At 39.4% G+C, this 17,405-nt stretch overlaps 1 protein-coding gene across 2 annotated transcripts; it reads right to left on the bottom strand.

The window, feature by feature from the left end:
- Positions 1-277: 277 nt before the first annotated feature.
- On the bottom strand, positions 278-17,314 carry LOC114565557 (endophilin-A2). 2 transcript variants are annotated; one of them, XM_028593681.1, is made up of 9 exons: positions 17,065-17,314; positions 11,061-11,129; positions 10,393-10,609; positions 10,076-10,209; positions 8,315-8,473; positions 6,580-6,683; positions 6,042-6,175; positions 5,766-5,804; positions 278-3,089 (listed from the first exon to the last, which is right to left on the bottom strand). In XM_028593681.1, exons 1-9 carry the CDS (start codon positions 17,107-17,109, stop codon positions 2,902-2,904), a joined length of 1,089 nt encoding a protein of 362 aa, XP_028449482.1. In that variant the 5' UTR covers positions 17,110-17,314; the 3' UTR covers positions 278-2,901. The 2 variants fall into 2 exon arrangements, with proteins under 2 accessions (XP_028449482.1, XP_028449483.1); XM_028593682.1 differs by lacking the exon at positions 5,766-5,804.
- Positions 17,315-17,405: the final 91 nt, after the last annotated feature.

Here is a 17,405-nt window from a genome sequence, read left to right on the forward strand (position 1 = left end):
GTGCTGTGGCAATAATCCAACAGCTGGCTGGTGTAGCCTGCTGTGTCTGGGGATCATGCAGATGGGTGGTTGTGCAGATTAGAAATCGGATGGTTGGGGGATAAATGTATATAGAGGTTTATTGAGAAACAAAATGGCAATTAGAAAAGCAGGTGCATCTAAAAAAGAGAATCCTATGCCTCGGATATTTTCTGCATCAGTGTACACACTTTATCATTAAATTGTATACATTTAAAACGTCCAATTCAGTTGCAGGGCTGTAAAGAGACACGGGGAGCGAAATTACTTAATATTTATTTAAAGAAGCGAATGCAGCATCCATTCCCCTTTACATAGTAACAATTATATACAAGACACAGAATATTACACTTAGTACAGATGTAGTCCATATATCCTAAAGATAATCCAGGATAATCCCACTTTGTCTCCCCACAGTGTCACAGTTACAAAAATAATGCATTGCGTAAGACACAGCATCTGTAATTAAGACACATGCAAAGCAGTTATATTTTAACACAGAAAATTCCATTAAGATTGTACATAATAAAATAAAGCTTTAAAGTCTAATAATACTTCAACATTGCAAAGTTGAGACACTTATGGATGCAATATGAGCCATCACAGAATGTAGTGTTGTAATAAATGTCAGCTGCAGCATTCACACAACTATTTCAGAACAAAAATTGATGTTAGCCCTTTGTTCGACAACATTATTCATCACCAATATTATACATCGGAATAATGGCTCAACCTGAACCCCTGACCCTGTTCTCCCCCCCTCAAACTCCGGGCTTTTGATTTAGTGTAAAAGGCTTGTTAACCCACACTGAACTACACAGTTACTACTCAGCACAGCCCAATGCCGGTACCCTGGCCCTATACATAACATCAATAACATAGGAGACATGCAAACATAACATTTAGAAGGCACATACTATGATAAAAATTAGATAGATATTCCAGGAGACTCCAGAGGCACCATGGGATGGGGCAGATAATGAGAGAGGGGGTAGGAGTACAGGGGTAGGTGGTGAATAAAGACCAGTGGGGGAGGGAGGGCATAATCCACTGCTGTGTGCCCTTTGCTGCTGAAAAGACCTGTCTGTTCCACTCCCAGTTTTAACAGAGATGGGAGAGATGAATTGGGTGGGGGGCGGTCTAACAAGGGGATCATGACAAGAGGAGAAAGTTGGTATTTCAGTGAACAGCAAAAACCCTCACAGTTTGTAGTCAGCTTTTAAAAGACTTAGTTGAAACTGAAACCACCTATTGTGCACAGGCCTTCCTCATTGTAAGTAAATTCTGTCCACAATAGTTTGGAGATAGTTATGGAGCATTGTCTGTCCGGTCCGGTGCGCAGTTTCAGCCTGAAAACTGAGGCAGGTACAAAAACACCCAAAACGCATCAGAAAAATTTCCATGCTCCAAATTATAGGTTAGAGTACTAAAGCCAAGCTTAACCCACCATGATGGGGGAAAACAAATCACAGACTGAAAATTCATCAACAAACAGTTGGGAAAAGCCCACAAAACATTGTGAGTGACACTGCCAGCAGTATCACTACAGCCTGAGAAAATAGAGGAACTGAAGGACGCTTAGGCTTATGGCTTTAGTGTAGTGCTACAAAATATTTGGGATGGGGCTGAATCATGTTACATTGTTGTGGGTTGCACTCTTGTGGAAACAAATGTCTGCTTTTCTTTTGTGAAGTAATGTGAAGTAAACATTTTCGTAAGGCTAAAAACATTTAACTTCATGTTGCATATTTGCCCACATCTGGCTGTATGAAATAGGTTTACTTTTAATGACAAACGTGAGTCTCATCCAACGTGGGAATCAGCTCTAAGAGGAGTGAGTGGAGTGCAGTGAGAAACACTGGAAGGGCTGTCTGTAAAATAAAAAATTTACAACGTAGCAACAAATAGTGTGATAAAGGTTATAAAACTAAGCACATTTATGGACACCCTCCAATTCTTTAGACTCCACTATAAAACAACTGTTTTGGTATCCAATGAACTGCCGTTTGTAAAACTGCCAGTTTCTCTGATCAGCGGTGGTGTAAGAATGAAAAAACATTTAATACAGCTGCCAGTCAATGTAAACATGCTGACTAGCTCCAGCCATTTTTAAAGTTTTCTATATCTATATTAGGAAGAAAAAACAAATCCTAAACACAAGACAAGCCAACCAACATGGATTTGGTAAGAGATAATAAAGGCCGTATGACGGTGCCAATAGCTAAAATGATCTCTAGATGACCACCAGATGGCAGTGGAGGATAGTCTCATGGACAGAAGGCAGCCAGTCCTCCATGTTGACTAACTGGTCCATGCTGACAACAGTACTAAAGCCTGAAGGCACAGAAGTGAAAACTGGGAGTGTAGAAAACAGTGCTTGGGAGAATGCATGTGTATACATGCATGTGTGCAGTAACAATATGAACAATACACAGAGCAAGAAAGGTCATCTTGTGAATATAAAATAGGTTTAGAATATAAGAACAAACTAGTTGCACTTCTTAGTGTTTGTGGATACTGCTGGACATGTCATTACAGATGTCATTCTCTCTTGGTCTTTCTTCATCAGTTCTTGTGATGAATGTGTAGTGTACAAAGTGCACAGGTGCATAGAGAATGAAAGTAAATACTTAATTACACAGTCATTTTTCTGACTGAACATCCCCCTGTCCTTACTGTTTTTAAAAATCCATTACATCTTTTAATCTGACAGTATATATAAAAAAAAAAAAAAAAAAATCTCTTTACTCAAATAACTCCTAGGTACAAATTAGGTTGCTGTCTTGATATGTTTAGTCTTAAATTGCGATAAAGAAAAAGATATATTTTGGTTATTGAGACATCCACTACCATCCCCTTTTCACCTCTTGCCTTGCTGTTTTTTTAGTGTGGCAGAGGCACCACCACTTCAACATAGTTGTTGGGGAAGTATCCCGATTTTCCGCGAATGGCTCCCTCGAACCAGTTCTCATCGATTTGATTGACCAAGGTGATGATGTCACCCTCGTGGAAGCCCAGCTCTCCTTCGTTCTCTGGCTCAAAGTCATACAGTGCTTTACAGCATGGCTCAGCTGCACAGAGTGACACAAAAAGTGGAGAGATGCAAGGAGGGAGAAAGAAAAAAAATACTGTCATTTTGTGAAAAGAATATTTGATCATTTCCCTTCAATAAGTTTAGTATATCCTGTGTCACCAGTATGTTTTCCAATAGGACTCTGGAATAGACCATATAGGTTAGTCGTCAATGTGGTTAGGGAGAATCCTTCTGAAGCTCAAGATCAAAATCAATGTACTGACACGTTGCACAGCTATACTATCTTATTATATCCATAATGACCATGTTCAAGTTTTAGGCCAAGACATTTTTTTGTCCTGCTTGACTGAAGAGGTGAATGATCTAAGACTCACCCTGTCACTATATATGTAAAATGGACAAAGCGGCATGTAGTGATTTTTCTCGAGGTTCAGAAGCTTCATCAGTTAGTGAACAGGCATACATACAGATAAATACAAGTCAGTAAAACCATGACTAAAACCAAGCTCCATTGTGTAATGTTTTGAGTTGATTCTTAGCAAAAAAAAATTTGTTCTTTCACAAATATGTGCTCATTCATGTGTAATTACTTCCACCAACTAATAGGACTTTGACTCCAAACTTCGTTATTCAAATATTTAAAAAAATATTTATATTCTAAAAATATTAGGCAGCCCTTAATATTTGAACCTGTTATGGGCATTATTTTTTGTAAACGTGTTTGCTTGTAAACGTTGTTTTCAATTCAGATTCCGAGGCTTTTTCCACGCATTTCAAAATGTAACTACACGTCGCTTGGCCGTGGCTTGCATTTCCCCCCGACTCATTTCCTGGTTCTCCTTCTCCATAAACAACGTGAAATCAAGAAGAGGGAGGGTTAACTTTTCTTGCTACAGATGTCTCATCGTGGTCAGAAAGAACATGGGAGACACTTTGTTCCTCTCACTATGACTCTAGAGTCGCTACTCACTCTGAAGCTACCGGTAATCACCATCACTCTCTCACTCTACACACACGCATGCACACCGGCTCGACACACACACCAGCGCACAAGTATAAACATCAGACCACTTACGTTGGCTACGGTGAAAGCTCCCAGCTTCCTGTTGAAAGCATACGGTTTGTTTAATCCAGGGTCTGACTTTTAATTAAAAAAAAACAGTCGTGGCAGTGTGTTTTTCTTCTGAAAACATCACTGGCTGCCTATTGACATTGACTGATACACTGCCCTCTGGTGGACAGAACATCTACAACTTCAGTTTGATACAAATATAGGTCTTACTGAAGGCATTTAATGGTCAAAATATTATTAATAAATATTTGAATATATTCAAATATTAATAAACAAACAAACTTCAAATATGATTTTTGGGCAAAAGTATTAGGCCTTACCAACTAATCAAAGTATTCTTGTACGCGTACAATCTGCCATTCAGAATCATTCAGAATACACACGAGCCAGTCACTCGAATTAAGGCCACCATGTTGCGCCTCCATCTTTAAAATACATTAGCCAGAGAGGGACATACCTCCGTCTTTCGCGATTTTACACTCAGTGGCACTGTAACGAATGCCAGGGAGGGGGGAGAAGATTATTCAAGGACATGTAACGGAGTCACCAAGGAAGTTAAAAAGAGAATAAAACGACAACACGACAGGCAAAGCAACAAGACCAAAGTTAATATTGGGGTGGCTTTTCCAAGATGGAAAGAGCTCATAAGGAGCAAGGATTTTAAAAAAGGGAATTTGCCTGCTTTCTTCTCAAAAGGTAATTCTGTCTATTTGTGTAAATTTGTTTTATAGTTGCTTGGCTAACAATAGCATGGTTGTACATAACGCTAGAACGACGTCTAGGATACTTTTTTTCACGTCAACGATGAAAAAGGACCGTCTACCTTGTAACATAAACGTAATCATATGTATTGTGATTTCCCTGGCAGACAACTCACGTCACGTGCAGTTGTAACACAGACTAGCTCCAGCTAGAACAGCTGCGTGTAAACGAGCTAATTTCGGTTCCATTGACATTGTTCATACTGCTCAGAGAAATATATTAAAAACACAAACCTCAGTTGCTTCTCTCCTACGCCGTAAACATTGCCTTACACTATTAATCTCGTCCAATATACAGAATAACGATAGCAGTGATACTTTACTAACATTAGCTTGCATATCTTTGGGAACCTGATAGCTGATGTTAGCAATGAAATGGTACCAAAATAACGTAAAACTATTATTACACTGGAAGGAACACTCACGGACAAAGTCGTACTTCTTGGAATACTACGGCCACCGTAGAGGAGTTGAAACGCGCTCGGAATGGGAGGGGCTAGAAAGTAATATTCAGTTGGTTGTCCTATACAATTTCACCGCTAGATGGGAGAAATTCTTACACAATGTAGCTTTAAAATTTTTGATTTGGTCAACAACTTTGACTGAAACGCCACAACCACCAATCACTTAAAACAAAGCTAGTACATGGTTTGCTGATATTTTTATACAAATGCAGTCTTGGTCAAACAGAGAAATATGCACACTCAAACAAGCCCCTTCATGTTCTCGGGACCTGACAGACTGGACACAGTGGACCCAACAACACCGTTCAATGTTAGTCAAATCCTTTACCATCACACAGACATGCATACACCTCTCTGCCAAACAGATGTGCACCAGAGTGAGTGAAGGTATCACGTTATCTTCATGTCTCACTCACTCCGTCTGCTCTTGATTGAGGTTCTTTGGAAGGATGGACCTGGATATTGTGCAGGGCCGGTTAATGTCGCAGAAGGAAAGACACACCAGTCTTAAAAATGAGATTGACTTCTCACTCACACACACACACACACACACACACACACACACACACACACACACACACACACACACACACACACACACACACACACACACACACACACACACACACACACACACACACACACACACACACACACACACACACACACACACACACACACACACACATTACCAGGAGAGTAAGCTGGAGGGGTTGTTGCAGCTGGTGAGTATCCTCCGTTAGAGTTTTCTACTTCTCCATAGTCATAGGATGGTCTGGGTTTGGGTGTGTATTCGCGCCTTGGACGAGACTGAGCGTCATTCACCCTGCATATAATCAGAATAAAAAAAACATCACCTCTATGAACTCACAAGTAGGAGATGCACCAATACGGATATAGACAGATTTAACAAAGAGAAGTTAATTGGTTTTATTGTGGGCTATAATCCAATTACTACAACTACAAATAAAATGTCAAAAGCAAAACAACGCCAAAGTAAAATTCATATTTAATTTCTGTAATGGGGGGGAAAAGGGATTATATAAAAAACGAAGATAATTATCCAAATCTATATAAAAAAATAAAAATGTGCTCAGCAGAAGCTGCCGCTTGTAATCAGATGCTAAAAGAAAAGATTTTACTGCTGAATCATCCCTTGTCACGAGCCAGAGGACACAGCCTCAACATACAAAAGACATGCCATCTTCCACACACGGTCTTGGCACTGACCTTTCTCTCAGTTTGTCAGAAAGCTCCTCCAGGACCTGTGTGGCCTGTCTGTGGTACTGCAGCAGAGACTCCACAAAAGAAGACAGCTGACTCACCTGCTCCACCTACATGCACACAAAAACAATTTTAGAACGAGACGTGGTGCTTCAGAGAATTCTTCACTGGTTAATCATTTGCATTCCGGTCTCCTATTATACCATTTGTTTATCATTACGTCATAAAAACTTCACTCTGAAAAATCTCATAATTACAGGTATGAAAACGGTACCTGACAGATACAGAAGTAACATACTCCTTGCTAGCTGCGAAGCTGTGAGCTGCTTGCAACATGCATATCCAATGCAAGTAGAAACAGAGACACTAGCCAGAATAAATACTATCAGGTACTCTATAGGCACATTGACAAAAATCATACATTTTTAGTTTGGCTACCGTGTTTCATACAGCTCTAATGATGATTATTTAAGGTACAGTATCTCACAAAAGTGAGTACACCCCTCACATTTTAGTAAATATTTCATTATATATCTTTTAATGGGACACACTGAAGAAATAACACTTTGCTACAATGTAAAGTATTAAGTGTACAGCTTGTATAACAGTGTAAATGTGCTGTCCCCTAAAAATAACTCAACATACAGCCATTAATGTCTAAACCGCTGGCAACAAAAGTCAGCTATGTTAAATTCCCATAGAGGCAGGCAGATTTTTATTTTTAAAGGCCAGTTATTTCATGGATCCAGGATACTATGCATCCTGATAAAGTTCCCTTGGCCTTTGGAATTAAAATAGCACCACATCATCACATACCCTTCACCATACCTAGAGATTGGCATGGGGTACTTTACATAAAATCATGTCTCAATGCAAATCAAACTAGCTATTAGGCTAACTGACATAAAACCATGCCAATCTCTAGGTATGGTGAAGGGTATGTGATGATGTGGGGCTATTTTAATTCCAAAGGCCAAGGGAACTTTATCAGGATGCATAGTATCCTGGATCCATGAAATAACTGGCCTTTAAAAATAAAAATCTGCCTGCTCTATGGGAATAGAGGTGTACTGACTTTTGTTGCCAGCGGTTTAGACATTAATGGCTGTATGATGAGTTATTTAGAGGGGACAGCACATTTACACGGTTATACAAGCTGTACACTTAATACTTTACATTGTAGCAAAGTGTCATTTCTTCAGTGTTGTCCCATTAAAAGATATAATGAAACATTTACTAAAATGTGAGGGGTGTACTCACTTTTGTGAGATACTGTAATTTCTTTTACATAATTTGCTTCCCTATTTTGAGTTTGTCTAACTAGTTCTTAAAAGGCATTATTCACTGCCTAATGTTTCATTATAGAATATGCCAATTCAACTACATCTGCTTCAGCCATTAATGCTTTTAACCATATCCCAATAATTGTATCAGAGTATTGATACAAGTTGATTGAAGTATTGATACATTTTGGCTCCCCAAAGAAAACTAGACAGCATTATAAAACTTCTACCTGGTGTGAACTCTACTTATCTATCAAACCACCAATTAAAGGTGACGCAGCATTTCCACTGGCACTGATTAAATTGATGGCTTATTTATTACATTAAGTCTATTATGAATTATTATATCATATTGTTGACTTTGGACATGTTAACAACACTTAGCCTACTTTATTGGCAACAGGATTAATTGAATACATTTTTTTTTTTTAAATCAAGATTAGTCTACAGTTACTCACATCTGTTTCCAGCAGGTTGTACATGGAGCCTTCAGCCATTTCTTTGGACTCGTGGAACTTCTCCAGGGCCTGCCTGATCTCGTCATCTTGGATTTTACCTTGACGTTTCTTCTTATAATCATAGTCCAGACGGCGGCCCTCTAGCTTCTTCAGGTGGTACTGAGGGAGTGAAAGAGTTGGGATTGGGAGGATGAGGTTTCACAAATGATATTATATGAGTAATTCAAGCATTTTTACTTGTGTATGATATAGGGCTGTCAGCATTAACGCGTTAATCACGTTGCGATTAAGGGCCGAGCATAAAACGTTTTTTTTTTTCTTTGTTTTTTTTAAAATCGCAATAAACACATGCCGCCATTTATTAATTTATTTTCACTTCACTCGGCTTCGCGTCATGCCTAACGGGCTACTATTTTGACCCTTTGCCGCACCTTTACTTATCATACTTCCTCCTAACACATCCTCCTGCTGCAGGCATGATGGAGAAAGACAGCAGCAACGCAATTCTGAATGGCGCTTTTTATTTTCCAAACTCCCGGACGGCTCAGTAGACAAGTTGAAAGCCATATGCACGTTGTGTAAAGCCAAATTAAAATATCACTGAAGCACGTCAAGCTTGAGCTACCACCTACGAGCTAAGCATAGTACAGTTAACGTGACTCAGGTTGTTGCTAGTGGGCTCAGGCAAAGCACTATTTTGGAGAGTGCTACTCGCCAACCTGTTGATGAAACCAAAGTGCAAACGCTGTCTCATCAACCGGTGATCACTGGACGTCAGTGAGTAAACAAAAGTATTTAGAAGTTAATGCACACTATATTGACTCTGGTAAGTAGGGTTGGGTACCGAAATGTGCCGACCTTAACGGTAGTAACGAGACCGAATAAGAACGAAAATTTCTGTGCCTCATTTTGGTGCCTGACTTTACACTACACCTGACAGCAGGTAACGTTAGCCTACCTTTAGCTAGCAGCTGGATTAAACACTTTAAAATGCTGACAGCTAACGTTAAACAGTGTAAAGTGTGACTGTATTTCACTGTAGAGGATTCCAACACCGGGACGTAACCGTCTGCTCAGCAGCGCAGCAGCTGCCGTTGTCGGAATTAAACAACGCAGACGGTGCGTTCACTTAGAACTGGTAGCCTCGTGGTGCATTCAGAGTAATTGTAAAATACCCTTTTCCCATCTGGTGGTTGTTTTTGTTGTTCAACAACAATTTACTGGTGAAATAAGTTATAGTTATTACATTATTATTAAATCTTTAATTTTGACCATGGCCTTAACAATAAACAAGTTCCTGATTGTTGTTTAGTACCATTTTTTTTCTTCTTTTGTTTACAGTAAATAAATAAACAAATACAAATCTTAAAGTCAAGTTCATAAAGTAACTTTCTTTGCATTAATTTGATTCCCAATCAAGATACACTGGTAAGAATTGCTTTCCATTGTTAATATGTACTTAAAAACAGTTCTGAAATGCAAAATAATAGAATTTTAATCATGTGATGAAACACGCAATTAATTGCGATTAACTATAGAAATTCAGCCATCAATCGCAATTCAAAAAAATTTATCGTTTGACAGCCCTAGTATGATAGTTTGAGAAATTTGCTAGATTTAAACATTTGCATGTCATTTCACCACCAGGACAGTAAATACTATTTCCTAAAGTTTCATATCGCAGCTGACACACAGACCGTGGACCTCATTAGTCAATGCCTGGCCTGTACGTGCAGAGGCATACTACCTCTTTAATTCTACCTGAATGTCTTTGATATCCTTCTCTGCGACTGCCTGCAGCGGGTCAATAAAGTTCTGCTTCACATCAATATCCAGAGAGTCTTTGATCTCGGCCATCCTCTTCATTGACTCCCCAATGTCTGTTAGAGCCCCACCTGCAGTTCACACACACATGCAAAATACCAGCATTAGGGAATGTGGGACATCGTGAGGCATGTTAATAATAATCGTTAGCTCTATACTAAGATGCATGCCCCCCCGCTAATCAAACATACATCATAACGTACATCTCTCTTTCACCCTATATCTTATCGTTTAACTGCTTTCGCTGTTCTTACCAAAGTTGGTGTCCTCGCCCATATCCCGTCCATACTTAGTCATGCACTCCCCCAGGAGGCCCTCAGGCTGGGGGTAGCCCGGACTCTTGACCTGCCCACGCATTTTGGACACTGTGTTGAGCATGGACAGCTTAGCTCTCGTTGCCGGGTTGGGCTGGAGGTACTCCGATGTTTTACTGATGACTTCCACCACCGCTTTGCTGGTAACATCTGCTCTCTGGTAGTACAGGTTAGAGAAAGACAATCATTTATGTGTGTGCATATGATGGGTTTTATGCCTCTAAGAGTGTGAGTGAGGGAAACTTGGGTAACATCATTTAACTAGTTTACCTAAAGTAAAACAAAAAGAACATATATACAACAGCAACAAGGCTCTGGAGTTATTGGAGAGGTTTAGATCCCATTATCTGCAACTCTGCAGAAGTACCGGGTTTAAACAATGATTAGACAAGCAAAAAAGAAAGAAAAAAGCTGAGCAGCATTCGAATGTTGATTTAGATTTTGAATGTCAATGTTATAAATGAAACTTTGAACTATTTGGTACAACGCTAATGTTTACTGTAAATATTTTCTTAAAATGTTTTGTTAATCACTTTGTAACATGGAGTTTGAAAAGTGCTCCATAAATAAAAGATTATTATTATTATTATAAAATGTATGTAGGTTACCCTCTCGAGGTCCTTGAAGTCTTCATCCAGTTTGGTTCCCTCTGCACCTCCAACCTTCTCACTCACCAGCTGTGAACACAGAACATTCAGAGTACTGAAGGCGAATGATGGATGAATACTTCTAGGATTCCACATGTTGTGCTCCGTGACCAAATTGACAATCTACAGACATGGTCATATGAGAAAATAAATGATTGATTAAACCCTTGAAAAACTTGTGATCATAATATTGTGAATATTTTTGTTAACTGTCTTGCACTGCATTTCCAAGTGGGAGGCCAACTACAGCACATCATTTCTGGAGCTGATAGGGGATCAGAACAAGGACACTTTAACAGGGTGAAAACCTGTTGTCAAAAGGGATTTAACCGGACCTTCACAACTACACTGGTCGGTCGGTTTCAAAACTTTTTTCTGGGCCTGGTAAACAATTCTCAAATTCCAAGACATACCCATGTTTCCGTCAGTGGAGGAACCTCAAGTCTGCGTGAGGGAATGAATGCTGAAAACTGGACTTTCCTCTCTACTGAGAGCCTCCGTTCCATAAGGAATTCTATTAAATGGTTTTCCGTTTTCCATCAGGTCAGCACACACATTGCAGTTTCGTACACTACAAACACGTCCATGGATACTTTTACTAAACACACAAGCTAACTTCATCTTGCTCTCAATTCATAACCTGACTCACACATGGCACATACGTTCTCCATTTCTCATCCAGAGCAACAAACTCTAAAATCTAGTCCAGTTGGCTGGCAGGCCAAACAGAGACTCATTGTGTGTGTGTGTGTGTGTGTGTGTTTTTTCTCATTTGGTTCAACTCGGTGCAGCTGTCAGCACCACCGTGCAAATAAAACTATGACCAGATGGATCGATCAATCTCTCTAGTCTATACAATAAACAGGCTTGGTAAAGTTGTTTTGTATGAAACAGTCAGTGGCTCTGAAAATACCCTAAACTCTGTTTGCCAATTGATTTATGGCATATAATTCAGCCCCACATGTTTCCCTAATTATGAAGTCTAATAAACAGCATTTTAATTGCAATTAATGAATCTCTTGGTACCAGATGTGAAGATGTGGCATATAGATGTGTGAAATCCAAACACAAACACACTTTCAGCACCCCATCTGGCTTCATGAATGCCAGCACTCATTTGTTTGTCCTCCATAACTAACAAACCTGCCCCTCCCGGTCTGACTACTAAATGTAATCTACAGTATGTTGAAAAACTTGTTTTAGTTGTACGTATATGACATTTTGCTTTAAATTATGTTTTACCCAGTTCCTTAAAATGGCTAAAAGCTAAATCTAAATAAGTAAACTAAAAAAGGGTTTTAAAAAGACAAACACATTTGATGGAGAGCATGTGGGTTTAGTCTTGTTGGTCAATGATAAAAGAAAGATAAATTACATGATGTGGAATAAAATGTAATGTGCACAGTGTCAGCTATAGATTGGTGGATTAGCAATTTAGCTGACTAATCTGTTGAATCATTGATTGAAACAAGTATATTTTTATGACATGTACGACGTGGAGCTTCTTAGGCAACTAACAATTGATTAGCCTATTCTCCTCCACCCTGTTTTATTTCTTTATAGCCTGAATGGCTTGTTGACCAGGCCTGTGCTAATAGAGAACAGGGTGTTCAGTATAGGTCCTGTATGTTAACAAATGGAAGCGATACGGAATATAAGATTTTTGTGCACTCATCCCTGGTTTGATATTATTGCTGTATTGTAAATGTACTGACTAAATCTGTGACTACTGGTTTGAGCAGAGTATTCACATAACTAGGATTCCATTACACACCCACTAAAAAAAAAAAGAAAAAAAAGTGACTTCACTTGCATGTGACAGTGTTAGGCCAAAGCAAGGACCTGTTGCAAGGAAGGTGTCATTAAAACATAAGCCACCTGTTTTGCAGGCCATGTGTTGTTGAGCTTCATGTTTGTGGTGGAGGGTTTAACCTTTAACTGTCTCAAGAGCCAACAGTTATATTTCTTTCCTAAGAGGGATTAGCGCCAGTTGAAATTTCAAAGCACAAGACAAACCTGACTCAATAAATCCAGATTTCCGGACTACTTTGTATATTTACAGCGGAGAAAATAAGTATGAACACGCAACATTTTTCGTTTGCAAACTAAAGGTTTTGCTCAAGAAGCATTTCATGATGGATAAAAGCAAAGAGCTGTCCCAAGACCTTTGCATGCTTATTATAGAAAGACATACGGATGGCATTGGTTACAGACAAATATCTAAACTTCTGAAAGTTCCAGTGAGCACTGTTGTGGCCATTATCCGGAAGTGGAAAGAACATAATTTCACCATTAACCGGCCATGACCAGGTGCTCCTTGCAAGATTTCTGACAGAGGAGTCCATAGAATACTAGAATTGAGGTGTCGAAGAACCAACGACTACTCTCGGAGATCTTCAGAAAGACCTGGAAGAAGCAGGTACAGTTGTTTCAAAGAAAACCATTATTAATGTAATGTACTCAATTGCCATGGCCTCTATGCACGCACACCACGCAAGACACCACTGCTCAAGAAAAGGCATGTGGAAGCTCGCTTAAAGTTTGCTGCACAACATCTGGGCACAACATCTGGACAAGCCAATGACATACTGGGAGAATATAATCTGGTCAGATGAGACCAAAATTGAACTCTTTGGCTGTCATAGCATACACCATGTTTGGAGGAGAAATGGCACTGCACAACACCCTAAAAACACCATACCAACAGTGAAGTTTGGAGGTGGAAGCATCATGGTGTGGGGCTGTTTTTCAGCATCTGGCACTGGCAGACTTCATATAATTGAAGGAAGGATGAATGGAGAAATGTACCGTGACATTCTTGATAAGAATCTGCTGCCATCCACCAGGATGCTGAAGATGAAACGAGGGTGGACATTTCAGCAAGACAATGATCCCAAACACACAGCCAAGGAAACACTCAATTGGTTTCAGAGTAGGGCTGGGCGATATGGACCAAAAGTCATATCCCGATATATTTTGGCTGAATATCGATATACAATATATATCCCGATATTTTTTTCCGCAAAGTGAGAGCAAATGTTCAGTCAAAGCCAAAATCAAATATGACATGTCACAAGTAGTTTCATAGAAACAGTTGCAAAATCAAATAAATAATAAACCGGTTTCTTCACCTGGTTCATGATTAAATGCTCAGCTGTTCAAATAACGATAAAATGTAAACCTAAATACTGTATAACAGGAGTACCTTTTTTGAAATCAAAGCTCCATATTTGTGATTCATTCCAAAGGTCAATTAAGCTTTTGATATTAATATAATCTACTTTGTTCAAAATGTAATGCCTCATGCCTGTAAGCCTAGGTTTATAGTCCCATTCTTCCACTTGATACTGCTTCCACTTAAGTAAACTAAAAGATGAACTATCGACTACAAAACAAAGAAACTAATTAATGTGTTAATACAAAGAATATTTATTATGATCGGTTCACAGATCTGAGTCCAAACGGAAACTTCACCCTTCTGAACTAAGAGTTTCTGCTTCAAGGTGAAGTTTAAAACAGACTGAAATGTCCAGGCTCATTCCTCCACTATTTATTTCTGTATGTATTTATGCGTTACATGTCATTTTAACGGGCACTGAGCTCCAGATCCTGCAGCTGCAGACGGTCTCTGCTGCCCCGCTGTAGCTTCTCTCCGTCCGCCTGCCGCCCGGCAAACTTAGTGGAACTTTCCGCCGATATCGACATACAGGTCGTCCTGGACTACGTGTAAGATCCCACCGATCACCACTCTGTCTTTGGCTGGTCCGATCTGGATCAGCGGGGACCCAGCGCAGCAGCGAGGCAAAGCTGTGTTTTTCCGGGGAAGAGACGCTGCGGCCGCCACGGAGCTCTCCGCCTCCTGCTGCCGCCGGAGCTCAGATTGCTCAAGGCGGCATACATAATCATAAAACACATTGTCACCTGTTAAATGTTATTCATTGCTGTTTGTTCTTTTCATTTCCTCTATCGAACATAATTAAGCAGTACAAAAGTCCGGCATCTTTAGCGTTGATCTGAATGCTTCGGACCTCTGTTCCAAGATGGCGGCGGTTTTGACGTATGTTTAGAACCTCAAGGCGACATCTGTGTATATATCTATGGGAGCAAGGATCACATTTGAACTATATCGATATATGCGATATGGTCTAATTCCATATCTCATTTAAAAATATATCGATATATTTTTAATATCGATATATCGCCCAGCCCTATTTCAGAGAAAGTCTCAAAAATCAAGCTGTTTGAATGGCCAAGTCTATCACCCGACTTGAATCCAAATGAAAACTTCTGGAAAGAAGAGGTTCATAGAAGATGCCCCCGGAACCTTCAAGATTTGAAGACAGTTTGTGTGGAAGAATGGGCAAAAATCACAGCTGAGCAATGTGTGCGACTAGTTTCTTTATACAGGAGGCGTCTTGAAGCTGTCATTACCAACAAAGGCTTTTCTAAGTATTAAATACATTTCAGCATTTCACTTTTCCCTGTGTCATTTCACTTTATTACACACACACACCTTAATTTATGGACTTATTTGTTTTGATATCTTTGTATGTGTGGATTACTTGGGTTGTTACTGACATCTGGTAAAAATGTCATGCCGATAGCCCCATCAGAAATAACTTTACTGAGAAAAATGTTGACGCGTTCAATATTTATTTTCCCCGTTTGTGTGTGTGTGTGTTTATGTGTATGTATGTATGTATGTATGTATGTATGTATATATATATATATATATATATTTTTTTCTTTTTCAGTTTTAAACGGATGCTACGTCTGTCACACTGATAGTGTAACAAGAAAATTGGGAGATGTCTTCAAAAATGTGATGTTCAGTTATGGTATAGTGTCACCAAAGTTAAAATCATGAGCATGGAATACCACTATAATAGTAAATGCTTCAGGGCCTGTATGGCCCTATGGATCCTTTATATTTTAAGAGATAAATACTTGACTAGAGATTATGACTTTTCTGCGATACATTAGAATATAGAAGTGTTGAAATTAATTTAAGTACACAACAATCTTAAATATATATTTCAAGACATTATCAATGGCTCACAGGTTCAGTTCTGTTGTTGGAAACATAGGAGACACAGCTGAGAGATGACTTTGAACTAGCTACAGTATCACCACAACACATCCAAATTTGTCCTGAGACAAGTGTTTTGAAAACATTGTGTAATCCAGCACTTTAGAGATAGCCAACATGACAATCACTTTAGGGTATTAGCTAACGTTTGAGTGATTTATCTACCTGCTGTTTAACATAACAGCAAAACACGAAGAAACCAAGCACTAACAGTATACATACAGTATCTCCATCGAATCAGAAACTCCATTATCTCCATCGAACCAGAAACTCATCCTTTCAATGCCCGACTTCTGTGTCAGTCATAAACTTCGACACATTAACGATAGTTGTACTTATACTTACGTTAATTTAGTGAACATTCAACATATGTTAGTGAATATTGCTAATTTTGAACCTCCGCTAAGGGACAGTAACTTAAGTGCTTCAACATAACGTCAGGACAAAAACCTACTATGGAAGCTAACGAAAAGTCAACGTGCTACGCTAGAACGTTACAAACGCCAATTTGCCAACTCTCTAGATTAGCATTAACTTTAGTTAAATTAGCTAGCTAAGTAGCTAACGTTAACGTTAAGGGGGTTGGCGTTATCTTTGAGCCACAACACATTTGACAGTTGTTGACTAGTTTAATAACAATATAACATTAGCTAGTTCGTAACGTTAGCTATACTTTTCAAGTATAACGCGTTTCATATAACGTTAAGTTAAGGAGCGTTAGTGTTTTATCGTTAACGCTAACTACCCATACAATTTTCACGTTGGTTAACTAGCTAACGTTAGCTTGAAACTAGCATAAACTCGCAATAAAAGTAGTTTTAGTTAGCTTAGTTAGCTAGCTTTGGCTAGCTAAGCTAACAAAAGTCGCGCTCTTACCTGACTCGCTTTGTAAAATTGCTTCCTTAATCCTGCGACAGACATCTTGCACCGTCAATGTTGCCACCTGGACCTCGACGGGGAAAATGTATTTAAAAGAAGTTGCTGCGAGTTTGTAGTTTACAGCAAAGACAGACAGCAGCCGAGCAACACGTCTTCAAACTTTGCACCGTGGATGTGAAACTTGCTAGGCAACCACAATTTCCTGGCCCCAGCTTCATGTGGGAGGCTCCTTCATCCTGGTGGAGAAGTGACACACACACACACACACACACACACACACACACACACACACACACACACACACACACACACACTTTGCAAAATGACACAATGAATTA

The sequence above is a fragment of the Perca flavescens genome, chromosome 12 (genome assembly GCF_004354835.1).
Source record: "Perca flavescens isolate YP-PL-M2 chromosome 12, PFLA_1.0, whole genome shotgun sequence".
Lineage (NCBI taxonomy): Eukaryota > Metazoa > Chordata > Actinopteri > Perciformes > Percidae > Perca > Perca flavescens.